This window comes from Oncorhynchus gorbuscha, linkage group LG03, assembly GCF_021184085.1.
Source record: "Oncorhynchus gorbuscha isolate QuinsamMale2020 ecotype Even-year linkage group LG03, OgorEven_v1.0, whole genome shotgun sequence".
Taxonomy (NCBI): Eukaryota; Metazoa; Chordata; class Actinopteri; order Salmoniformes; family Salmonidae; genus Oncorhynchus; species Oncorhynchus gorbuscha.
In genome coordinates, this window is record NC_060175.1 from 66,040,657 (window position 1) to 66,067,534 (window position 26,878).

The 26,878-nt window shown below is 44.2% G+C and overlaps 1 protein-coding gene across 1 annotated transcript; it reads right to left on the bottom strand.

The window, feature by feature from the left end:
- Positions 1-2,502: 2,502 nt before the first annotated feature.
- On the bottom strand, positions 2,503-4,876 carry LOC124017462 (potassium channel subfamily K member 9-like). The gene is made up of 2 exons (XM_046332668.1): positions 4,346-4,876; positions 2,503-4,034 (listed from the first exon to the last, which is right to left on the bottom strand). The coding sequence occupies exons 1-2, from the start codon at positions 4,626-4,628 to the stop codon at positions 3,007-3,009; spliced, it is 1,311 nt and encodes a 436-aa protein (XP_046188624.1). The 5' UTR covers positions 4,629-4,876; the 3' UTR covers positions 2,503-3,006.
- Positions 4,877-26,878: the final 22,002 nt, after the last annotated feature.

Here is a 26,878-nt window from a genome sequence, read left to right on the forward strand (position 1 = left end):
AGCGTGTTAGTTAGATGTTACATTAAATGGAATATGAATAACAGTCATCCAATATGATGTAATGGAAATATGTCCATGCTCATAAAAACATTTACGTCCTCCCTAATCTTAAAAGGCACCGAGCGCCACTGGTCGGGGGGAGGGACACCCACATTTCTGCAGGCCCACCCACCAAATAATTTTTTGCTCCGCTACTGGCGTGCCTGCATGCATGAGTGTGAATCATATTACCCAGTTCAAACCATAGCTTTCTCAATGGGAATCTTCAGAATTAAAATTGCATTTGAGGCAATGGGTATGTGATACACATTGCGCCCTGCATTCACTACAGAGTGATTCGTAAGACTGACTATATATTGCAGGCTCTCAACAACTGGGCTATCAGGCAGAAAATAGGGGCCATCCAGGAAAATATACATTACATCTATTTCTATACAATTTCTATACTATATACAAGGAAATTATAAATATAAAACAACCTAAAACAGAGCCAAGGGGAATTAGGTGTCCCAGAAATGGAAAAAACAAACTGACAGACTAACAGTAACTGAAACTACTCATGGGCATCCGGTCCACCTCAGTGTTGGTTCTGGGAACATGTTATCTCTATTAGACATGAGGGACACCTAGTTATAGAGTATATTATACAGCAATGTTCAGAGATTGGGGGAAGGGGGGGGTAAATAACCATTCTGTAATTTGTTTATGGTCCCTTCTCACCTTTTAATATTTTGTCAGCATCAGAACTTTAATAAGAGGTTGAAACCAAACCTGATACATATTTTAAAATGCCCATGGAGCCTGCAAGTAAATTGGCCGCCTAAAGATTTCTGAAAGTTTTTGCTACATATCAGGCAGTGTCACATCCTAAAAATGTAAATGAACACATAGCCTTATAGGCATTGTCTCTGTACTGTGCTAGATCGCAGGGAAATGTATGCAGGGTTGTTTTTAACCTCCTACTGTGTGGACTAATAATACAATGATGTATTCATGTCATTGATATGGTTCATTAAAGGCCATCTCTGCCATATACGTGTTCCTATCTATTCATGTCCTTCTCATTAAAACATGATTCCATAATTCCATGAAAGGCATGCAATATGTACTTTCCTCAGAATCGCAGCATCCAACATGCTGAGAACCTGCTTTACTCATTGTGTGTGTGTGTGTGTGTGTGTGTGTGTGTGTGTGTGTGTGTGTGTGTGTGTGTGTGTGTGTGTGTGTGTGTGTGTGTGTGTGTGTGTGTGTGTGTGTGTGTGTGTGTGTGTGTGTGTGTGTGTGTGTGTGTGTGTGTGTGTGTGTGTGTGTGTGTGTGTGTACAGTGCCTTCAGAAAATATTCCACATTTTGTTGTGTGTTACAGAGTGGGATTAAAATGGAGATAATGAAAAACATGTCAACAATCTACACAAAATACTAACATCTGTAAAGAAGGTATCAACATTTAAACACTAATATAGCTTGATTATATAAGTATTCAACTTTGAGTCAATACATGTTAGAATCACCTTTGGCAGTGGTTACAGCTGTGAGTCTTTCTGGGTAAGTAAGACAAAAAGTGAATGGCTTTGACACATTTTTTGCAGTATTCCTTTAGTGCCTTGTTGCAAACAGGATGCATGTTTTGGAATATTTCTATTCTGTACAAGCTTCCTTATTTTCACGCTGTCAATTGGGTTAGTATTGTGGAGTAACTGCAATGTTGTTGAGCCATCCTCAGTTTTATCCTATCACAGCCATTAAACTCTGTAACTGTTGACCTTATGGTGAAATCCCTGAGCAGTTTCCTTCCTCTCCTGCAACTGAGTTAGGAAGGACACCTGTATCTTTGTAATGACTGTGTGTATTGATACACCATCCAAAGTGTAATTAATAACTTCACCATGCTCAAAGGGGTATTCAATGTCTGCTTTTTATGTTTACCCATCTACCAATAGGTGCCCTTCTTTGCGAGGCATTGGAAAAACCTCCTTGGTCTTTGTGGTTGAATCTGTGTTTGAAATTCACTGCTTTATAATTGTATGTGTGGGGTATAGAGATGACGTAGTCATTAAAAAATCATGTTAAACACGATTATTGAGTCCATGCAACTTATTATCTGACATAATAAGCACATTTTTAATCCTGAACATCTTTAGGCTTGACATAACACAGGGGTTGTATACTTGGGGTCAGCTTTTCATTTTTTATTCATTTGTAAAAATTACTAAAAAACATTATTCCACTTTGACATTATGGGGCATTGTGTTAAATTCAGGCTTGTAACACCACAACATCTTGTAAAAGTCAAGGGGTGTGAATGCTTTCTGAAGGCACTGTATGTGTGTGCATGTGTTTGTGCGTGTGTGTGTGTGTGTGTGTGTGTGTGTGTGTGTGTGTGTGTGTGTGTGTGTGTGTGTGTGTGTGTGTGTGTGTGTGTGTGTGTGTGTGTGTGTGTGTGTGTGTGTGTGTGTGTGTGTGTGTGTGTGTGTGTGTGTGTGTGTGTGTGTGTGTCAGCTACTTAAAAAACAATAATAATACCTAAATATAGTAATTTGCATCATTACAACCATTTTCATAATTATCATGCCATGTGCATCATCTTAACCATGCATCTCACTCTTATTTGCATGCAACAACAAAAAATAAAATGCAGATAATTCTCATAAACTATCTAGGAGAAAAAACTATTGGGGCACAATCAAAAGACTAACAGCGTATTACAAAGGTAAGTGAATTGATTCACAAGACAAATCTCCAGTGGCTATAATGAAAGAACAACTTAACTGCGTCCTTAGAAGAAATACAGCACAGTAATCATCTAATTAGGGAAAATAGGTTCTAAAATTCCTGTGATGAAACAGATTCTATTGCCTCTGTCAATCATTTACAACAATTAATCCTCTAATGAGTGTGCATCTGTAGTGTACTGCAATACCTTGTCTCTGTAGTGTATTCAAAATATAGGTTTGAAATACTGTATTAATCCAACATTTACAAAAAAATATTCTGTCCCAACGTGGTGCTACACTGACTTCCTCCGGGAGTGGGGGTACTCCTTGAAGCTGTGCTGAGGCGAGAGTGTATTCCCTGAGGACGAGAGTCCTGTGTTGTCCCTGGGGGAGCAGCCCTGGGTCCTGTAGGAGACGGAGCTGTAGTAGACAGAGTTAATGTTACACCCGTGGTGCTCGCTGCGGGAAGGCAGGGGGCTGTCACACACCCCCAGACGGTAGCACATACAGGAGCACAGGGAGCCCAGGGGGGACTCTGTCTTTAGTCTGCCTGTGCCATGCAGCTGTAAGTGCAGACTCTGCTTGCAGGGTGCACCCCTGGCCCTGTCCCTCTCCTCCTGCTCCTCCACTGGGGAGGTGATGAGGTTAGTGCGGCTGGTGCCCTCCTCCATGGGCCGGAAAAGGTTGCTGTGACTGCGGCTCTGCCCCATCCTGTCCCTCCCCCTGTCCCTGCCCCCAAGCTCTCCTCTGCCCTGCTCTGGTCCTCCTTCTCCTCCATGGAGCCTCATGGTAAGCAGGCCCCTCTCCCTTTTGATGGAGGCCCTCTCCTGGGCGTCCCTCCTCTCGTCCTCTGTGTTCATGGTTAGGAAGCGCAGCACTACTAGGTTGAGGAAGGCTCCGATCACTGTCAACCCCACCAGGATGTACATGAAGCTGAAGGCCACATAGGGCGTCTTCTCCTGGAGGTCCTCCTTCTTCTGCAGGGCCACAAAGTCCCCAAACCCAATGGTGGTGAGCGTGATAAAGCAGTAGTAGTAGGCGTGGAAGAAGGTCCAGCCCTCGTAGTGGGAGAAGGCTGCTGCCCCGACACACAGAGTGCCGATGCAGGACAGGAAGCCCACTGATACCATGTTCTCCATGGACACCTCAGTCCTCCGTAACCCCAGGCACTGCTTGGCCCTGCGTAGGAGGTAGCGAACGAACGTGTTCATCCTCTCGCCCAGGCTCTGGAACATGACCAGGGTGAGAGGGATGCCCAGCACAGCATAGAACATGCAAAATACTTTCCCAGCATCTGTGCCTGGAGCTGCATGGCCATAACCTGTGGAGATAGATGCCACAGTTACTCTTTACTGTAGGTGATTGTAGACCAATACTGAGGCTTTTGAAGCCAATGACTAAGGAATGCAGAGAATAAGAAATTACATACTACAATATTCTGTTCAAATTATTAAATTACACTTTTAAATAGGTCAATTGGCTACCTGCGATGCAAATTTAACATCCCTAACTTCTGCACAGTAGGCTATTCACCGATGCAGAAAACTGCAGACACTGTATTTATAAAACAATTTCCTAACACCTGCAACACACTCAGACATAACAAAAGTAATTGAAGCAAGCGAAACTTGCCAATGGTGGTGATGACCGTGATGGCAAAGTAGAAAGACCCGGCGAATTTCCACTGTCTCCCGGCGTGGTGGGGCTCCGCTTGCAGTACCACCTGCTCGATCTGCCGGTAGTCGTCCTCGGACAACCGGTATTTCTTCTTCATCTCGGTGCGCTTCAGCTCCAGGATGCGTCGGCGGGAGCTCTCCGTCTCTGATTCAAGCGCGTCGAACACCGCGGCTCCCACCAGCAGGTAGGAAAACATGCAGAGGATGAGAGAGAGGGTCCGCACATTCTGCTTCTTCATCTTCAAGCCCTCGGAGCCGAAACACTCAGCCGGATCTCTGAGAGAGTTGACGCACCCTTGCAGGTGGTAGTGCTGCTCACTGTTGTCCACCTCTTTCGCCCCCTCTGGCTGTTGCGTAGAATCCAGCAGCAGTGTTGTTGTTGGAAGGAGGCGCAAACGGATAAGAGAGAAAGTGAATGGAATGGAATGTACAGTACGTTGTGTTCTTTTCCCCTTCAAACAAAATGCACACCAAGTCCCTAAGGATAGGCTACGTGGATTCACTGTGCATTGCTATCAATGACATTTCAAATATTCCCAACATTTTCCAGCAGTTTCTCAATTTTTAAATCATAATTTGTTTTCTTTGCATGTTGTAGAACGTTTAGAGAGAATCAATGCTCGCGAGATTTTGGAGATTCTGTCCAAAATATACATTTCTCCAGCGTTGTGCATGCCGTGATATGGAGAGCCTATAGACTAAATTTGAACATGTTTGACTATATTCTCATACAAAATACATACTGTTGCCTCTTATCAGCTAACATATATAGGGCTATACATTTACAAAACAAAATACCGATTATATCCACTGTTGTTGTTTTATTGTTTTACTATTTTAATGTATTTCTTCATTCTTCATTTTTATTCAAGTATATAGCCTATTGATTTTATATTTGCATAGAAACGTTGAGTTGAATCTTTCTCACCTTTTATTCATTTATTTGTTAAGCACCTCGAAATGCATTTGTTGTAAGAAATGTGCTATATAAATCAAGTTTGTTGGTTTAAATATATATATATACCAATCCAAAGTTTGGACACACCTACTCATTCAAGGGTTTATCTTTATTTTTACTACATTGCGTAATAATATTGAAGACATAAAAGCTTTGAAATAACACATATGGGAATCATGTAGTAACCAAAAAAAGAGTTTAACGAATCAAAATATATTTTCTATTTGAGATTTTTCAAAGTAGCCACCTTTTACCTTGGTGACAGCTTTGCACACTCGTGGCATTCTCTCAACCAGTTTCCCTCAAGACAACACAAGGATTCATGCACATGAGCCAATCAGTTGTGTTGTGGCAAGGTAGGGGGGTATACAGAAGATAGCCCTATTTGGTAAAAGACCAAGTCCATATTATGGCAAGAACAGCTCAAATAAGCAAAGAGAAACGACAGTCCATCAAGACATGAAGGTCAGTCAATACGGAAAATTATGAACTTTGAAAAAGTTTAAGTGCAGTCACAAAAACCATCAAGCGCTATGATGAAACTGGCTCTCATGAGGACCGCCACAGGAAAGGAAGACCCAGGGTTACCTCTGCTGCAGAGGATAAGTTCATTGCAGTTACCAGGTTCAGAAATGGCAGCCCAAATAAATGTTTCACAGAGTTCAAGTAACAGACACATCTCAACATCAACTGTTCAGAGGAGACTGCTTGAATCAGGCCTTCATGGTCGAATTGCTACAAAGAAACCACTACTTAAGAAGAAGAGACTTGCTTGGGCCAAGAAACACAAGCAATGGACATTAGACCAGTAGAAATATGTCCTTTGGTCTGATGAGTCCAAATTTGAGATTTTTGTTTCCAACTACCGTTGGAAACACTGTGAAGCATGGAGGAGGAGGTGTGATAGTGTGGGGATGCATTGCTGGTGACACTGTCAGTGATTTATTTAGAATTCAAGGCACACCAACATGGCTACCACAGCATTCTGCACCGATACGCCATCCCATCTGGTTTGCGCTTAGTGGGATTATCACTTGTTTTTTCATCAGGACAATGACCCAACACACCTCCAGGCTGTGTAAGGGCTATTTGACCAAGTAGGAGAGTCATGGAGTGCTACATCAGATGACCTGGCCTCCACAATCACCCAACCTCAAACCAATTTAAGTGGTTTGGGATGAGTTGGACTGCAGAGTGAAGGAAAAGCAGCCAACAAGTGCTCAGTATATGTGAGAATTCTTTCAAGACTGTTGGAAAATCATTCCAGGTGAAGCTGGTTGAGATAATGCCAAGAGTGTGCAAAGCTGTCATCAAGGCAAAGGGTGGCTACTTTGAAGAATCATATTTTGATTTGTTTAACATTTTTTTTGGTTACTACATTATATGTAGTATGTGTTATTTCATAGTGTTGTCTTCACTATTATACTACAATGTAGAAAATAGTAAAAATAAAGCAAAACCCTTGAATGAGTTTGTGTGTCCACACTTTTTGTCATGCAGGTGAAAGAGGACCCAAAAGCGACTTGGCGAAAACAGAGTCTTTAATCCAGTAAAGTGAATACAAACAAAAAAACACAACTTTCACTCGAAATGACGAGGACTAACTGGAGACTCGATCTTGAACAGCAGGTGAACAGCAGGTTGCCTCGGGAAGGCACTCGAACCAGACAGACTCAGACACCTGCTCACCACGCAGCATCTGAGGAAAACACGACACGACAGGGCGATACACAAACACAGCACGGTGAATTCTAGACAAGGAACCGACAGGACAGGAACGGAACACAAAGGAAGAAATAGGGACTCTAATCAGGGGAAAGGATCGGGAACAGGTGTGGGAAGACTAAATGATTGATTAGGGGAATAGGAACAGCTGGGAGCAGGAACGGAACGATAGAGAGAAGAGAGAGCGAGAGAGTGAGAGAGGGAGGGGGAGAGAGAGGGATAGAAAGAGGGAAAGAACCTAATAAGACCAGCAGAGGGAAACGAATAGAATGGGAAGCACAGGGACAAGACAAGATAATAAATGACAAAACATGACACTTTTGACTTGTACTGTGTATATATATGCAGCCTGGTTTTCTGTTGGAGTATCCAAGCCTACCCACATTCAACAAGTTTCTCTGTGTCCCAACACAACCCTAGAAACCCACAGATAAGAAATTGTAACATAAATCGCTGAGCGCCCACGGAAAGCGAAAAGGCATGGTAATGAGCACTCTCTCTCACTCAATATTGACAGAGTGCTGAATCTCCGAATGAAAGCATTCAGCACCAAGGACAGCAACTAGTGGAGGCGTGCATAGGGGGTCTGACCGAGGCTGCGCATTGGAACTTAGTCTATTCTTAACCAAATGACTCCCAAAATAACACCTTTCATATCCCAAGTGGTCTAAGATAAGTCACGATTTTCTTGCAAACACAGCAAAGCATTTCTGAACGTCAAATAAGTGATCTTAATCCATATAGGAATTCGATTTTTACAAAATTCAAATTAATCTGACACACCTGTGCCGCCTTGATTTTATCTGCAACGTGGCACTCCTGTCTTATCCATAGCATAGGCCTGTCTATAAATGCCCAATGCGTAAATGAATCTACAACTCCTATCCCAGGGAGATAAAGAGTGGGATCCGGTCCTTTCCGGTTGCACTGCTTTGATTGCCTTGATTTGTGAAGCGTGTGCGTGGGACTCAGTGGCTACTCCGTTAATGTATTATTCCAAGTGACGGCCGGTGGTGCTGGCTCAGATGATTCTTAAAGAGGCCCACTTAATGGCCTACCCGGTGGATCGATGCGACGCCCGCGTCTTTTGGAGAGGGAGCACGCTGCTGTCCCACTGCGATTTATAGACCATCAATTCAATCGGAGGCATAGCAGCCTGTAAACCAAATAGGCTATGGAACCAGCGACCATGTTCCAAGTATTGCTAGTTTATATTAAATCCAATTGAAATTAGAGCGTACTGGCCCCTATTAGCAGTGACTGTTGTAGGCTATACTTCACCATCACCAATGGCCAGAGTAAAACATATTGTACTTGTGGGCTCTTCAAGTGCGATAACTAGCTTGCACTGTTTATTAGCAACAGTGTGTTACTTGTCCCATGGATTTCTATAGCTCTGCTACTATACTAGAAACCCAATAGGCTTATATGCAGTTCAGTCACCAGGGAAACAGAATGAACATCCCTGTGCCATTTTGATGTGTTTTATGGCCCAGTGATCCCTCCCTTCCCCACGCTCCCAGCTCCAGCAGAGACAAATTAAAACACATGCTGGGTTTATTCCTGGAAGAAATCTTCAAAAAGCCAGATGCTCTATAATTCTGTTCCAGGCAACATGCTTGGTCTTTTTGTGCCGTTATTCCAGCACTTCGGCGTATATGCCAAAAGCTTTCATTTCATTAGTGTAATACGGTGATAAGCACATTTTATGAAATGGCCACAGATGTTATGGTTGTGATTTAGCCTAGAGACAAACAGGTTTGACTTTGTGCGTTCAGTTGAATAAAGGGTTTACTTGGCTATAAAGCAGTCGACAGTTGAGAGACTGTCAAAGAGCTCAGCCAATCCTATCTGAGGCCATTTCCATTTCCCGCCATCACTCCTGAAATCCCTACCAAAGCCACACAATCATCCCCAGCAACAAATTGCCTCAGTCAGTTCTCTATTCCCCTCTGAGACAGTGCATGTGGTAAGTATCTATTCCCCTCTGCGACAGTGCATGTGGTAAGTATCTATTCCCCTCTTAGACAGTGCATGTGGTAAGTATCTATTCCCCTCTGAGACAGTGCATGTGGTAAGTACCTATACCCCTCTTAGACAGTGCATGTGGTAAGTATCTATTCCCCTCTGAGACAGTGCATGTGGTAAGTATCTATTCCCCTCTGAGACTGTGCATGTGGTAAGTACCTATACCCCTCTTAGACAGTGCATGTGGTAAGTATATATTCCCCTCTTAGACAGTGCATGTGGTAAGTATCTATTCCCCTCTGAGACAGTGCATGTGGTAAGTACCTATTCCCCTCTTAGACAGTGCATGTGGTAAGTATCTATTCCCCTCTGAGACAGTGCATGTGGTAAGTATCTATTCCCCTCTGAGACAGTGCATGTGGTAAGTATCTATTCCCCTCTGAGACAGTGCATGTGGTAAGTATCTATTCCCTCTGAGACAGTGCATGTGGTAAGTATCTATTCCCCTCTGAGACAGTGCATGTGGTAAGTATCTATTCCCCTCTGCGACAGTGCATGTGGTAAGTATCTATTCCCCTCTGAGACAGTGCATGTGGTAAGTATCTATTCCCCTCTGAGACAGTGCATATGGTAAGTATCTATTCCCCTCTGAGACAGTGCATGTGGTAAGTATCTATTCCCCTCTGAGACAGTGCATGTGGTAAGTATCTATTCCCCTCTGAGACAGTGCATGTGGTAAGTATCTATTCCCCTCTGACAGTGCATGTGGTAAGTATCTATTCCCCTCTGAGACAGTGCATGTGGTAAGTACCTATTCCCCTCTGAGACAGTGCATGTGGTAAGTATCTATTCCCCTCTGAGACAGTGCATGTGGTAAGTATCTATTCCCCTCTGAGACAGTGCATGTGGTAAGTATCTATTCCCCTCTGAGACAGTGCATGTGGTAAGTATCTATTCCCCTCTGAGACAGTGCATGTGGTAAGTATCTATTCCCCTCTGAGACAGTGCATGTGGTAAGTATCTTTTCCCCTCTGAGACAGTGCATGTGGTAAGTATCTATTCCCCTCTGAGACAGTGCATGTGGTAAGTATCTATTCCCCTCTGAGACAGTGCATGTGGTAAGTATCTATTCCCCTCTGAGACAGTGCATGTGGTAAGTATCTATTCCCCTCTGAGACAGTGCATGTGGTAAGTATCTATTCCCCTCTGAGACAGTGCATGTGGTAAGTAGTCTAACATGTATGGGAGTTACATGGTTTATTTCTTTTTATTAATTTTTTTTTTCAGATGAGTTGCAAGACATATTGAGATACAAGGGCTACTGTACCAAAATGTTATCCATTCATATTTGAATTAGGCTATATCCCATTGTTACATGTGTGCATGTAATGTGTGTTTGCTCAGTGACTATGGAAACCTACAGGTGATAGCTGTTGCTGTAGTAACTCAGACCAGCACCATAGGCTTGGACTGTCGCCAAGGCTGAAGCTGACAAATGAAGTGCAATGATCCTGGCTTTATTTATCCAAACCACAATGATGACATCCATGTCACTGAGCAACAAAACTTCTTGAGCTGAACTCAACCCCCCCCCCCCCCCCCCCCTCCACAAAGAATGACATGTTCTGGTATGAAAAGGGAAATAGAGGGGAAAAGATTTGAAAGTTAAAACATTCTCTACTGAAACGGCAGTATTGTGTTGTTGTGTTGCATTGCGTTGTGTTTACTCGCCACTCTGAGGGACTCGGTGTTAAGTGGCTGATGCGGCGCACTTGAGTCCCAGTTGTAATTCAAAGTGGCTCACACCAAATCAATTACATCTCCAGTGATAACAGAAGCACCTGCGGAGCTAACAGCAACCCATCAATTCCGCAATGCCTTTCTGTCTCCTCCTCTGTGGCTGCTGGTGTCAGGGAAGCAGCTGTAGCAGAGCAAGCTAGGGATTTAATCTATTCACAGGGGTAGTGAGGGAGGGAGGAAAGGGGCAGGTGGGAGGGATGAGTACATGATATCAAAGTGTAATGAGAAAAAGAGACACTCCATCGAAAACATCTTAAGCAAACTGTGTGAAATATCTGCTCGCTTAAAAAAATGTGGGACGCACGTCAGGCCTCACTGTGACTTGAGTAAAAACCCAGACAGTGTTGACCTTTTTATTTCATAAACATGTCTGAAACATCACAGCAAATGTTTGTTGTATTTGACAGGGCTTGAAAATGGGAAAATAAAGTCTGTTTCATCCTTCCACCCAGTTGGCACTTTACCCTTAAGATGTTGCCTCTCTGTTCAATGTCTTCTACACCTGAAAACTGGAACCTGGAATCCCAGAGCTGCCGAATGTGTAGAGCACGTGGCAACCTTTTTCAACCTGTTGTTATTCTCCAACACATCCAGAACAGACACAGTCATCTGTATGTACGTATAGCTTGAAGGCTACCGTTGATAGATTCACCCTTTTCAAAGGTGACACCAAATATCCTTTCCTTCAAATCGAATCCATTTTCTCCAATCTCTCCCCCAAGCCACTTCAGACAGAGGTCTTTAAAGTCTGTGGTGACGTGGTCAATCGCTGGTCGTCACACCTTTCTCAAGATAAGAGGACGAGGCGTCGGGCGGTGAAAAGAGGGCTGTGAACCTGGAGGCATCCTTCTCTACCCAGCGACGCTTGTCCGTCGTCAACTCCTGGAAAGAAATGTTAATGTGGCACAGCGGAGGACAGCTTAGAATAAATTAAGCTCCTTGGAATAAGTCAGACTTCAGGAAAATAAATAAACGTCTGGGGAGTGGGAGTGAGGAGTCGAGAGAGAGAGGTGCCACGTAGGGAGATGAGAGGAACAGAGAGCATGAGAAAAGGATGTCATGACAAGACCAAAGTAGGGAAAGGGATTAGACCAGGGATATATCTACTGACATCCAGCCAGGTGAAAAGGGTAAGAGGGAGACTGTGAGAGCTTGTTAACCAAGCTCCTTTAGCAGATGCCTCCCCTGACTCAAGTCATGACTCCAGTCATGACTCATCATCGTGATGATGGAGATGGTGAGGGGCATTCCGTGTGGGTTGAGCCCACTTATCACCGAAGCAGACGGGTGTTGGAGAGGGGTGGGGTGGGGTGGGGGGGACAAGTGTCCCCCCTTGTGTGTCTTGAGAGGCGCGAGGGAGTACCAAGCAGTGAGTCAGGACATGCTGACATAGAGCTCCGTGGCACTAGGATCCTTCTGTCTGTCACAGAGAGGACCCTGTCGCTATGAGGAGGACTGGAGTGGTTGTGGGACCCTCGAGTTTCTCCATGGCACTGTTGATAACACATCTATATTCATACAGAGTGGAGAGATACACCGTGGCACAGAGAGAGAGAGAGGCAGACTGAGTGAGTGATGTTAAAAGAAATGGAATATAACGAATAAAGTGTCACATAAACGGGTGGCAGAGGCACGCCAATGGCTTTATGTGTTAGTACACTTCATTCAGCCACACTTGACAGCTTGGCTTGGCTTTGTCTGCCCAAGTTTAGATATAAACACTTTGAAGGAATGTAGGAATACTAACCTGAATTAGACCCCCTGTCCCGTGTTAATTCAGAGGGAACTTTGGTAAAGATAAATTATCAAGAGATTATTGGACTGGGATCATTTCAAAAGAAAAGTGTGTGTGTGTGTGTGTGTGTGTGTGTGTGTGTGTGTGTGTGTGTGTGTGTGTGTGTGTGTGTGTGTGTGTGTGTGTGTGTGTGTGTGTGTGTGTGTGTGTGTGTGTGTGTGTGTGTGTGTGTGTGTGTGTGTGTGTGTGTGTGTGTGTGCGTGCGTGTGCTGGTATACGTGCATGCATGTGCATATGTGTCTGTTTATGAGAGAAAGCGAGGGAGAGTGTGATTTCTGTAGCTATGAGAACATCCATGATGTGATCACAGTTTTTCCAGACCCCCAGACCGAGGCCTGGCCTGATTCACATTGGCTTGGATTGTCCTCTCCTTTGATCATCCATCTCCATAATGACCATATTTTTATACCTGCCGTTTTTCAGTGATGTCACTGACCAGGTTCGCTGGCTATGAGCATGACATCACAAGGTCTCTGTTGTTGTGTGACTTTGATTTCTTAGTGTATTAAAGAGAGCTACATTGTCAACATACCAGACTACACACACACACACACACACAGCAGTGAGGTACCTGTTCTACAGTTTATTGGATGTGACACGCGTACACATTGTACCGCGGACAGGTACCTCAAAGGGAAACTGAGCATTTGAAAAAAGCTTCCCAAGCATATCTGCAGCCGTCTAACAGCAGGACAACTGAGAATAATGCTTTCTTTTTATGTCAGTTTCTCATAATAGAGTTCTTTTTATCTAAATGCACAGAGGGCATGATATTATCAGTGTGTGTGTGTGTGTGTGTGTGTGTGTGTGTGTGTGTGTGTGTGTGTGTGTGTGTGTGTGTGTGTGTGTGTGTGTGTGTGTGTGTGTGTGTGTGTGTGTGTGTGTGTGTGTGTGTGTGTGTGTGTGTGTGTGTGTAATTAATGCAGGAGGGATAAAGCGACTGTTCATACAGTACTGAAATCGTCTATATTTTTTTCCCACTGTTCTTTGACGGTTTGCTTTTAATAAATACATCTCTGTTTGATCCCAATCAATATGCGCTGGTTGCCTTGGAGACCAGGAGATTTATAGATTAAGCCCCGCACCTCATGTACAGTAAATACTATCCAAGCAGTGGATAAACTGGTAGGTAGATGATAGGGACTCACCTGCTTCATCTAACACTTGCAATTACTTTGAAATAGATCTGTTGGTACTTCAAGTTGTTCTCAGGAAGCCAAACACTTCCAAGGAGTTGCTATTCAAGAGGAGCGAGAAGCTTCTCCCTCGTAGTATTTTGATCATCATGCCATTGCTGCACAGCAACTAAAACCCAAAAGTATAGGTATGATTCTCAACGGGTTACAGCCTGAGGTGTGAGAGGTGTGAACAGGGCTTAAGTAAGCATGTGTATATACAAACTCAGGTGCTGTGTGTGTGTGTGTGTGTGTGTGTGTGTGTGTGTGTGTGTGTGTGTGTGTGTGTGTGTGTGTGTGTGTGTGTGTGTGTGTGTGTGTGTGTGTGTGTGTGTGTGTGTGTGTGTGTGTGTGTGTGTGTGTGTGTGTGTGTGTGTGTGTGTGTGTGTGTGTGTGTGTGTGTGTGTGTTTAGAGCGAGTGACATATTATGGTCTCTTTTGACTTGATACTACAGATTGCCGAGGGCCATTGGCATATCGATACCTGACAGGTAACAGTAGTGTTCAAATCTTTTCTCTTTACAGCGTATTCCCTGTTCCCAGTCCACCAACACTCTCCCCCTGCTGCCCCTATTCTCCATCACAGCACTCACCAGAGGCCGCTACAATAGTGAGGCCAGTAGTTTGATGACACACGTGCTTGTAATCAGAATAAGCAACTTCAACAAACCAAAAAAATCTCATAAACCCATTTATTTAAAAAATTACAATTTAAAGATCCATTTTTCTGTTGAACAGGCCAACCCTGTGACATCTTCCCCTTGACACAAACCAGTCAACTCACTTACTATCACAGTTGTTTTCTAATGAAATCAACGTTGTTTCCATGTCATTTCAACCTAAAAAAAATCTATGCGATGACATTGAATCAACGTGGAAAACTGATTTGATTTGCAAAAAGTCATAAACGTTAAAGGGCATTTCATCATTTGTTCAGACAAATTTTTTACATAAATCCAATGACATGGTGACATTTGTTGTTGATTTTACATTGAATTCAAGTATAAATCAAAACCAGACGTTGAACCGACGTCTGTGCCCAGTGGTGATTTTAGCTGTAGCAACTGAATGGTGGATACCTACAGTACAGTGCATGTTAAGGGCTCCCGAGTGGCGCAGTGGTCTAAGGCACTGCATCTCAGTGCAAGAGGTGTCACTATAGTCCCTGGCTCAAAGCCAGACTGTATCACATCCAGCTGCAATTTTTGGTCCCATAGGGTGGCACACAATTGGCCCAGTGTTGTCCGGGATAGGCCGTCATTGTAAATAATCATTTGTAAATAACTGACTTTCCTAGTCAAATAAAAATAACTGAATCAGACCTGAATCCATCCAATATGATTCAGCTGCAGCAGCAACTGTAAAATGAACACCAAATGCTGGGTGCTGTCACAGCCCTGCAGTTTCCACAGTAACTGGAACCAAAAATAGCAACCCAAACCAGCGGCCATTCCGCACAGGATGCTATTTATATACTCTAATGGTGGGCTATCCACGTGAGAAAAGCCTACGCATTCCTCGGCTAGCTGTCCAATTACTTTTAAAAAGATGAGCAGGACAGAGTCTTTGCAAATCCAGTTACATGTTCACATTCATTTCACCTCTTTGAGCAATCGATCCTTGTGTTTGGAACAGTACATCCGAGAACTTCAAGGCTAGCTACCAAGTTAACTAGCATACTAAACAGGCCTAACAAAGTAACTCAGAATAGTGATTACCCCCCCCCCCCATCCTCCCACACCCACCCCCCAAGGAGTTGTTCTTTTTTTAAAGCCAAAAGCTTCTCCCTCATAGTATTTGATCAGTATGCCATTGCTACACAGCAACACAGTACCTTGCTGTAAAATATTTTCATTCAAATGGGCAAAATGTGCTTTTTAGTAGGGATGTCCGGCTTTCCCTTTCAAGACGATTAGATTCGTATCTATATACATGGACTCTGATACAATACAGGAACGAAATGTTTTGTTTGAAACGATTCAATGCGTGTGTGGTGCGTGCATGCATATGTGAGTGCTTGCCTGTGTGGATGTGCATGTGCATGTGCATGTGCATGTGCATGTGCATGTGCATGTGCATGTGCATGTGCATGTGCATGTGCATGTGCATGCATGACTGTGTGATATATACAGTAAGTCGGGACGTATTGGTTCACCATGGTAACCGTAGCATCACACTGCTACAGAGTGCCAGAGAGGTTGAAGATTAAGACAGCATGGATTGGCAGAAAGAGACAGAGATTACATAGAGTAAGACCTGACCAAACAGTTGGCAATCACTGAGGTGTCAATGACTTAATGGACTGGTGTTCATTGACAGGTTTACTCTGTTGATGGCTGTAGGTAGGTCAGGTTAACATTACATATACACTATGACTTCATTCCTTCCTCTCATCATCTTCCCCTCTCTTCAGACCACGGCATCCACCTCTCTCTAACAAATCTAATTGTGATAATGTACTGATATATGATTTTATGTGATGACATTGGATTTGCGCATCTAATTGTAGCCTATGATATTTGTTTGTGTGACAATGTACTAATATGGGAGTTTATGTGTTGACATTGGATTTGTGCATCTAACGGCAGCCTATGATATTTGCTATGTGTGATAATGTACTGATATGTGATTTTATGTGATTTTCTTTCTTTCTGTTTGTTTCCATAAAAGCCCATCTAGGGGCAGGTAAAAAAAAACAACAACACTGTCATGCAGGTGAAAGAGGACCCAAAAGCGACTTGGCGAAAACAGAGTCTTTAATCCAGTAAAGTAAATACAAACAAAAAACACAACTTTCACTCGAAATGACGAGGACAAACTGGAGACTCGATCTTGAACAGCAGGTGAACAGCAGGTTGCCTCGGGAAGGCACTTGAACCAGACAGACTCAGACACCTGCTCACCACGCAGCATCTGAGGAAAACACGACACGACAGGGCGATACACAAACACAGCACGGTGAATTCTAGACAAGGAACCGACAGGACAGGAACGGAACACAAAGGAAGAAATAGGGACTCTAATCAGGGGAAAGGATCGGGAACAGGTGTGGGAAGACTAAATGATTGATTAGGGGAATAGGAACAGCTGGGAGCAGGAACGGAACGATAGAGAGAAGAGAGAGCGAGAGAGTGAGAGAGGGAGGGGGAGAGAGAGGGATAGAAAGAGGGAAAGAACCTAATAAGACCAGCAGAGGGAAACGAATAGAATGGGAAGCACAGGGACAAGACAAGATAATAAATGACAAAACATGACAGTACCCCCACTCACCGAGCGCCTCCTGGCGCACTCGAGGAGGAATCCTGGCGGCAACGGAGGAAATCATCAATGAGTGAACGGTCCAGCACGTCCCGAGACGGAACCCAACTCCTCTCCTCAGGACCGTAACCCTCCCAATCCACTAAGTATTGGTGACCCCGTCCCCGAGAACGCATGTCCATGATCTTATGTACCTTGTAAATAGGTGCGCTCTCGACAAGGACGGGAGGGGGGAGGGAAGACGAACGGGGGTGCGAAGAAAGGGCTTGACACAGGAGACATGGAAGACAGGATGGACGCGACGAAGATGTCGCGGAAGAAGCAGTCGCACAGCGACAGGATTGACGACCTGGGAGACACGGAACGGACCAATGAACCGCGGAGTCAACTTACGAGAAGCTGTCGTAAGAGGAAGGTTGCGAGTGGAAAGCCACACTCTCTGGCCGCAACAATACCTTGGACTCTTAATCCTGCGTTTATTGGCGGCTCTCACAGTCTGTGCCCTGTAACGGCAAAGTGCAGACCTCACCCTCCTCCAGGTGCGCTCACAACGTTGGACAAACGCTTGAGCGGAGGGAACGCTGGACTCGACAAGCTGGGATGAGAACAGAGGAGGCTGGTAACCCAGACTACTCTGAAACGGAGATAACCCGGTAGCAGACGAAGGAAGCGAATTGTGAGCGTATTCTGCCCAGGGGAGCTGTTCTGCCCAAGACGCAGGGTTTCTGAAAGAAAGGCTGCGTAGTATGCGACCAATCGTCTGATTGGCCCTCTCTGCTTGACCGTTAGACTGGGGATGAAACCCGGAAGAGAGACTGACGGACGCACCAATCAAACGACAGAACTCCCTCCAAAACTGTGACGTGAATTGCGGGCCTCTGTCTGAAACGGCGTCTAACGGGAGGCCATGAATTCTGAATACATTCTCGATAATGATTTGTGCCGTCTCCTTAGCGGAAGGAAGTTTAGCGAGGGGAATGAAATGTGCCGCCTTAGAGAACCTATCGACAACCGTAAGAATCACAGTCTTCCCCGCAGACAAAGGCAGACCGGTAATGAAGTCTAGGGCGATGTGAGACCATGGTCGAGAAGGAATGGGGAGCGGTCTGAGACGACCGGCAGGAGGAGAGTTACCCGACTTAGTCTGCGCGCAGTCCGAACAAGCAGCCACGAAACGGCGCGTGTCACGCTCCTGAGTCGGCCACCAAAAGCGCTGGCGAATAGACGCAAGAGTGCCTCGAACACCGGGATGACCAGCTAACTTGGCAGAGTGAGCCCACTGAAGAACAGCCAGACGAGTGGAAACAGGAACGAAAAGGAGGTTACTAGGACAAGCGCGCGGCGACGCAGTGTGCGTGAGTGCTTGCTTAACCTGTCTTTCAATTCCCCAGACTGTTAACCCGACAACACGCCCATAAGGAAGAATCCCCTCGGGATCAGTAGAAGCCACAGAAGAACTAAACAGACGGGATAAGGCATCAGGCTTGGTGTTCTTGCTACCCGGACGGTAAGAAATCACAAACTCGAAACGAGCGAAAAACAACGCCCAACGAGCTTGACGGGCATTAAGTCGTTTGGCAGAACGGATGTACTCAAGGTTCTTATGGTCTGTCCAAACGACAAAAGGAACGGTCGCCCCCTCCAACCACTGTCGCCATTCGCCTAGGGCTAAGCGGATGGCGAGCAGTTCACGGTTACCCACATCATAGTTGCGCTCAGATGGCGACAGGCGATGAGAAAAATAAGCGCAAGGATGAACCTTATCGTCAGACTGGAAGCGCTGGGATAGAATGGCTCCCACGCCTACCTCTGAAGCGTCAACCTCGACAATGAATTGTCTAGTGACGTCAGGAGTAACGAGGATAGGAGCGGACGTAAAACGTTCTTTTAGAAGATCAAAAGCTCCCTGGGCGGAACCGGACCACTTAAAACACGTCTTGACAGAAGTAAGAGCTGTGAGAGGGGCAGCAACTTGACCGAAATTACGAATGAAACGCCGATAGAAATTAGCGAAACCTAAAAGCGCTGCAACTCGACACGTGACCTTGGAACGGGCCAATCACTGACAGCTTGGACCTTAGCGGAATCCATCTGAATGCCTTCAGCGGAAATAACGGAACCGAGAAAAGTAACGGAGGAGACATGAAAAGAGCACTTCTCAGACTTTACGTAGAGACAATTCTCTAAAAGGCGCTGTAGAACACGTCGAACGTGCTGAACATGAATCTCGAGTGATGGAGAAAAAATCAGGATATCGTCAAGATAGACAAAAACAAAGATGTTCAGCATGTCTCTCAGAACATCATTAACTAATGCCTGAAAAACAGCTGGCGCATTGGCGAGACCAAACGGCAGAACCCGGTACTCAAAATGCCCTAACGGAGTGTTAAACGCCGTTTTCCACTCGTCCCCCTCTCTGATGCGCACGAGATGGTAAGCGTTACGAAGGTCCAACTTAGTAAAGCACCTGGCTCCCTGCAGAATCTCGAAGGCTGATGACATAAGGGGAAGCGGATAACGATTCTTGACCGTTATGTCATTCAGCCCTCGATAATCCACGCAGGGGCGCAGAGTACCGTCCTTCTTCTTAACAAAAAAGAACCCCGCCCCGGCCGGAGAGGAAGAAGGCACTATGGTACCGGCGTCAAGAGACACAGACAAATAATCCTCGAGAGCCTTACGTTCGGGAGCCGACAGAGAGTATAGTCTACCCCGAGGAGGAGTGGTCCCCGGAAGGAGATCAATACTACAATCATACGACCGGTGAGGAGGAAGGGAGTTGGCTCGGGACCGACTGAAGACCGTGCGCAGATCATGATATTCCTCCGGCACTCCTGTCAAATCGCCAGGTTCCTCCTGAGAAGTAGGGACAGAAGAAACGGGAGGGATGGCAGACATTAAACACTTCACATGACAAGAAACGTTCCAGGATAGGATAGAATTACTAGACCAATTAATAGAAGGATTATGACATACTAGCCAGGGATGACCCAAAACAACAGGTGTAAACGGTGAACGAAAAATCAAAAAAGAAATAGTCTCACTGTGGTTACCAGATACTGTGAGGGTTAAAGGTAGTGTCTCAAATCTGATACTGGGAAGATGACTACCATCTAAGGCGAACATGGGCGTAGGCTTCTCTAACTCTCTGAAAGGAATGTCATGTTTCCGAACCCATGCTTCGTCCATGAAACAACCCTCAGCCCCAGAGTCTATCAAGGCACTACATGTAGCACCCGAACCGGTCCAGCGTAGATGGACCGACAAAGTAGTACAGGATTTTGATGGAGAGACTTGAGTAGTTGTGCTCACCTGTAGCCCTCCGCTTACAGATGAGCTCTGGCTTTTACTGGACATGAATTAACAAAATGTCCAGCAACTCCGCAATAGAGGCACAGGCGGTTGGTGATCCTCCGTTCCCTCTCCTTAGTCGAGATGCGAATCCCTCCCAGCTGCATGGGCTCAGACTCTGAGCCAGAGGAGGGAGATGGTTGCGATGCGGAGCAGGGAAACACCGTTGATGCGAGCTCTCTTCCACGAGCCCGGTGACGAAGATCTACCCGTCGTTCTATGCGGATGGCGAGAGCAATCAAAGAGTCCACATCTGAAGGAACCTCCCGGGAGAGAATCTCATCCTTAACCACTGCGTGGAGTCCCTCCAGAAAACGAGCGAGCAGCGCCGGCTCGTTCCACTCACTAGAGGCAGCAAGAGTGCGAAACTCAATAGAATAATCCGTTATGGACCGTTCACCTTGGCATAAGGTAGCCAGGGCCCTAGAAGCCTCCCTACCAAAAACTGAACGGTCAAAAACCCGAATCATCTCCTCTTTAAAGTTCTGGAACTTGTTAGAGCAATCAGCCCTTGCCTCCCAGATAGCTGTGCCCCATTCTCGAGCCCGGCCAGTAAGGAGTGAAATGACGTAAGCAACCCGAGCTCTCTCTCTAGAGTATGTGTTGGGTTGGAGAGAGAACACAATCTCACACTGCGTGAGAAAGGAGCGGCACTCAGTGGGCTGCCCGGAGTAGCAAGGTGGGTTATTAACCCTAGGTTCTGGAGGCTCGGCAGGCCAGGAAGTAACAGGTGGCACGAGACGTAGACTCTGGAACTGTCCAGAGAGGTCGGAAAACCTGAGCGGCCAGGTTCTCCACGGCATGGCGAGCAGCAGACAATTCCTGCTCGTGTCTGCCGAGCATGGCTCCTTGGATCTCGACGGCAGTGTAACGAGCGTCTGAAGTCGCTGGGTCCATTCCTTGGTCGGTTCCTTCTGTCATGCAGGTGAAAGAGGACCCAAAAGCGACTTGGCGAAAACAGAGTCTTTAATCCAGTAAAGTAAATACAAACAAAAAACACAACTTTCACTCGAAATGACGAGGACAAACTGGAGACTCGATCTTGAACAGCAGGTGAACAGCAGGTTGCCTCGGGAAGGCACTTGAACCAGACAGACTCAGACACCTGCTCACCACGCAGCATCTGAGGAAAACACGACACGACAGGGCGATACACAAACACAGCACGGTGAATTCTAGACAAGGAACCGACAGGACAGGAACGGAACACAAAGGAAGAAATAGGGACTCTAATCAGGGGAAAGGATCGGGAACAGGTGTGGGAAGACTAAATGATTGATTAGGGGAATAGGAACAGCTGGGAGCAGGAACGGAACGATAGAGAGAAGAGAGAGCGAGAGAGTGAGAGAGGGAGGGGGAGAGAGAGGGATAGAAAGAGGGAAAGAACCTAATAAGACCAGCAGAGGGAAACGAATAGAATGGGAAGCACAGGGACAAGACAAGATAATAAATGACAAAACATGACAAACACTATAGTGCAGTACATTGGACGACTGTTTGCTCGATGTGTTTGTACTTGTCCCTATCCAAATAAGACGGATAGAAAATGAGATGAGATCACAGTGGCTCTGCCTGTGCATCGATCTAGATGCAGCAGTGTGTGTCTCTAAATACATTCGAGAGAGATTCAAATGTCCCCGAACAATGAAAATGATACCTGTTCTTTTTTTTTTCTTTTTTATTCTCATTCCTTATTGTTTGGCATCGAATAAAAACAAATGAATCTATAGGACTACACCAAAAACAACAAAGATCAGGAGAGTCTGAAAATAACTATCCACATAGCCTATTGATTGATGTGAAGGCAAGTGTCTATTCCAACTCAGTGCAACACAATACAGGCCTGTATTACCTGCATGTGGAGACAGGTATATATAAATATATATGCCGTTGTTAGTGGTAATGATGATGATGATGACTTGGATTCTCTACAAATGTCTAAAAAAAGCCCAGGCTACTCAGATATGCATTATCTAGCATTGTTAAAAGTTCTGTCTTCCAAAGAAAAATGCATTATTCTCATCAAACCAGTGTTGCCATGTCCGTGGTTTTCCTGGAATTGGGTTACTATGAAAACGATGTCGCTGGTGGAAATGTATTGGTCGCGGTTTGCGAGTTTCTGGGCTACTTCTAAGTTGCGCCATGGCCGCCATCAAAAGTTTGGACACACAAACTCATTTTCTACTTATTTATTTGTACTATTTTCTACATTGTAGAATAATAGTGAAGATATCAAAACTATGAAATAACACATATGGAATCATGTAGTAACCGAAAAAGTGTTAAACAAATTAAAATATATTTTGACTTTGATATTCTTCAAAGGGTCGGAAACTTTGCGGTAAATTTCCGGAATTATTGCTTAAATTGGGAATGGGAATATTGCTTAAAATCCTCAAAGTTAGCTTATAACAGTGAACCTTTTTTGTGGGATACACATAAGGCAATTCTTGGTCTTTTGGCTTATTTTGGTTAAACTAACCCAAATTCAATGGAATTGCAACCCTCTGCATGCACAGTGTATTCTTCCATCATGTGCAGTGCACTCTTCCATCACATGTGCAGCTGATTCTCAAGATCTGTACACTAATAAGATGCTATTGAGCCCACACTACTACACTGTCTGAGCCAAGGACTACATGCTTTCTGATACATTTTGATTACAATACTGGATGGGGTGAGTATATTTTATATGACTTACATGATTTTTTTGTTAAAACTTCTTAGGGCTAGGGGAGAGATTTCGGAAGTTCAGATGACTGACATGCCCAAAGTAAACTGCCTGGTACTCAGGCCCAGAAGCTAGGATATGCATATAATAGAAAACACTCTGATGTTTCTAAAACTGTTAAAACAATGTCTGTGAGTATAACAGAACTGAAATGGCAGGCAAAAACCCGAGGAGAATCCATCCGGAATTTCTTTTTGTTTGAGGTCACCACACATTCAAACACTTGTCTGTGGGATATTAAAAGAAAAACCTCCCAGATTGCAGTTCCTATGGCTTCCACTAGAAGTCAACAGTCTTTAGAAAGGGTTTCAGGCTTGTTTTTTGAAAAATGAGCTAGAATTTGTAGTTTTTCAAGGTGGCTCTCATTTGGACTGTAGTCTTGCAGAGCGGGCGGATGAGGGTGCGCACTTCGTTATTTATGTCCGGTATTGAACATACTATTCTCTGTCTTAAATTGTATTATTTATTTACATATTAGGGTACCTGAGGATTGATTAGAAATGTTGTTTGACTTGTTTAGACAAAGTTTATTGGTAACTTTTGGGATTGCTTTGTCTGCATGTTGAACGACTGGAATGGGTGGATTACTGAATCAAACGCGCCAAATAAAGAGACTTTTTGGGGATATAAAGAAGAACTTTATCGAACAAAACGACCATTTGTTGTGTACCTGGGACCCTTGGGATCGCAAACAGAGGAATATCTTCAAAGGTAAGCAATTTATTTTATTGCTATTTCTGACTTTTGTGACGCCTCTGCTGGTTTGAAAAATGTTTTGAATGATTTTGCATGCGGGGCGCTGTCCTAAGATAATCACATGCTTTCGCCATAAAGCCTTTTTGAAATCTGACAAAGCGGCTCGATTAACAATAAATTAAGCTTTTAAATGATGTATGTGTTATGCAGGTGAATGAGGACCCAAAAGCGACTTGGCGAAAACAGAGTCTTTATTCCAGTAAAGGAAATAGGCAATACTCCTAGACAAATCGGAGCAGAAAACAAAGCATAAAAAACTAATTCCACTCGTAGTGACGAGGACAGACTGGAGACTCGACCATAAACTGTAGGTTGCCTCGGGAAGGCACCGACCGTAGGAGACTCAGACACCTGCTCACACGCAGCATCTGAGGGAAACAAGACACGACAGGGCGAGACAAAGACACAGCACGGTGAACAATATACAAGGATCCGACAGGACAGAAACGGAAGACAAGGGGAGAAATAGGGACTCTAATCAGAGGGCAAGATACGGAACAGGTGTGAAAAGAATAGAAGATTGATTAGGGGAATAGGAACAGCTGGGAGCAGGAACGGAACGATAGAGAGAAGAGAGAGCGAGAGAGTGAGAGAGGGAGGGGGAGAGAGAGGGATAGAAAGAGGGAAAGAACCTAATAAGACCAGCAGAGGGAAACGAATAGAATGGGAAGCACAGGGACAAGACAAGATAATAAATGACAAAACATGACAAACACTATAGTGCAGTACATTGGACGACTGTTTGCTCGATGTGTTTGTACTTGTCCCTATCCAAATAAGACGGATAGAAAATGAGATGAGATCACAGTGGCTCTGCCTGTGCATCGATCTAGATGCAGCAGTGTGTGTCTCTAAATACATTCGAGAGAGATTCAAATGTCCCCGAACAATGAAAATGATACCTGTTCTTTTTTTTTTCTTTTTTATTCTCATTCCTTATTGTTTGGCATCGAATAAAAACAAATGAATCTATAGGACTACACCAAAAACAACAAAGATCAGGAGAGTCTGAAAATAACTATCCACATAGCCTATTGATTGATGTGAAGGCAAGTGTCTATTCCAACTCAGTGCAACACAATACAGGCCTGTATTACCTGCATGTGGAGACAGGTATATATAAATATATATGCCGTTGTTAGTGGTAATGATGATGATGATGACTTGGATTCTCTACAAATGTCTAAAAAAAAGCCCAGGCTACTCAGATATGCATTATCTAGCATTGTTAAAAGTTCTGTCTTCCAAAGAAAAATGCATTATTCTCATCAAACCAGTGTTGCCATGTCCGTGGTTTTCCTGGAATTGGGTTACTATGAAAACGATGTCGCTGGTGGAAATGTATTGGTCGCGGTTTGCGAGTTTCTGGGCTACTTCTAAGTTGCGCCATGGCCGCCATCAAAAGTTTGGACACACAAACTCATTTTCTACTTATTTATTTGTACTATTTTCTACATTGTAGAATAATAGTGAAGATATCAAAACTATGAAATAACACATATGGAATCATGTAGTAACCGAAAAAGTGTTAAACAAATTAAAATATATTTTGACTTTGATATTCTTCAAAGGGTCGGAAACTTTGCGGTAAATTTCCGGAATTATTGCTTAAATTGGGAATGGGAATATTGCTTAAAATCCTCAAAGTTAGCTTATAACAGTGAACCTTTTTTGTGGGATACACATAAGGCAATTCTTGGTCTTTTGGCTTATTTTGGTTAAACTAACCCAAATTCAATGGAATTGCAACCCTCTGCATGCACAGTGTATTCTTCCATCATGTGCAGTGCACTCTTCCATCACATGTGCAGCTGATTCTCAAGATCTGTACACTAATAAGATGCTATTGAGCCCACACTACTACACTGTCTGAGCCAAGGACTACATGCTTTCTGATACATTTTGATTACAATACTGGATGGGGTGAGTATATTTTATATGACTTACATGATTTTTTTGTTAAAACTTCTTAGGGCTAGGGGAGAGATTTCGGAAGTTCAGATGACTGACATGCCCAAAGTAAACTGCCTGGTACTCAGGCCCAGAAGCTAGGATATGCATATAATAGAAAACACTCTGATGTTTCTAAAACTGTTAAAACAATGTCTGTGAGTATAACAGAACTGAAATGGCAGGCAAAAACCCGAGGAGAATCCATCCGGAATTTCTTTTTGTTTGAGGTCACCACACATTCAAACACTTGTCTGTGGGATATTAAAAGAAAAACCTCCCAGATTGCAGTTCCTATGGCTTCCACTAGAAGTCAACAGTCTTTAGAAAGGGTTTCAGGCTTGTTTTTTGAAAAATGAGCTAGAATTTGTAGTTTTTCAAGGTGGCTCTCATTTGGACTGTAGTCTTGCAGAGCGGGCGGATGAGGGTGCGCACTTCGTTATTTATGTCCGGTATTGAACATACTATTCTCTGTCTTAAATTGTATTATTTATTTACATATTAGGGTACCTGAGGATTGATTAGAAATGTTGTTTGACTTGTTTAGACAAAGTTTATTGGTAACTTTTGGGATTGCTTTGTCTGCATGTTGAACGACTGGAATGGGTGGATTACTGAATCAAACGCGCCAAATAAAGAGACTTTTTGGGGATATAAAGAAGAACTTTATCGAACAAAACGACCATTTGTTGTGTACCTGGGACCCTTGGGATCGCAAACAGAGGAATATCTTCAAAGGTAAGCAATTTATTTTATTGCTATTTCTGACTTTTGTGACGCCTCTGCTGGTTTGAAAAATGTTTTGAATGATTTTGCATGCGGGGCGCTGTCCTAAGATAATCACATGCTTTCGCCATAAAGCCTTTTTGAAATCTGACAAAGCGGCTCGATTAACAATAAATTAAGCTTTTAAATGATGTATGTGTTATGCAGGTGAATGAGGACCCAAAAGCGACTTGGCGAAAACAGAGTCTTTATTCCAGTAAAGGAAATAGGCAATACTCCTAGACAAATCGGAGCAG

What these genes read in the sequence shown, in the direction of transcription:
- LOC124017462 (XM_046332668.1), bottom strand. Translation starts at nt 4,628, where the DNA reads ATGAAGAAGCAGAATGTGCGGACCCTCTCTCTCATCCTCTGCATGTTT. An exon ending in CACGGTCATCACCACCATTG is followed by an intron (nt 4,035 to 4,345) that starts GCAAGTTTCGCT and finishes CTATCTCCACAG; the next exon opens with GTTATGGCCATGCAGCTCCA.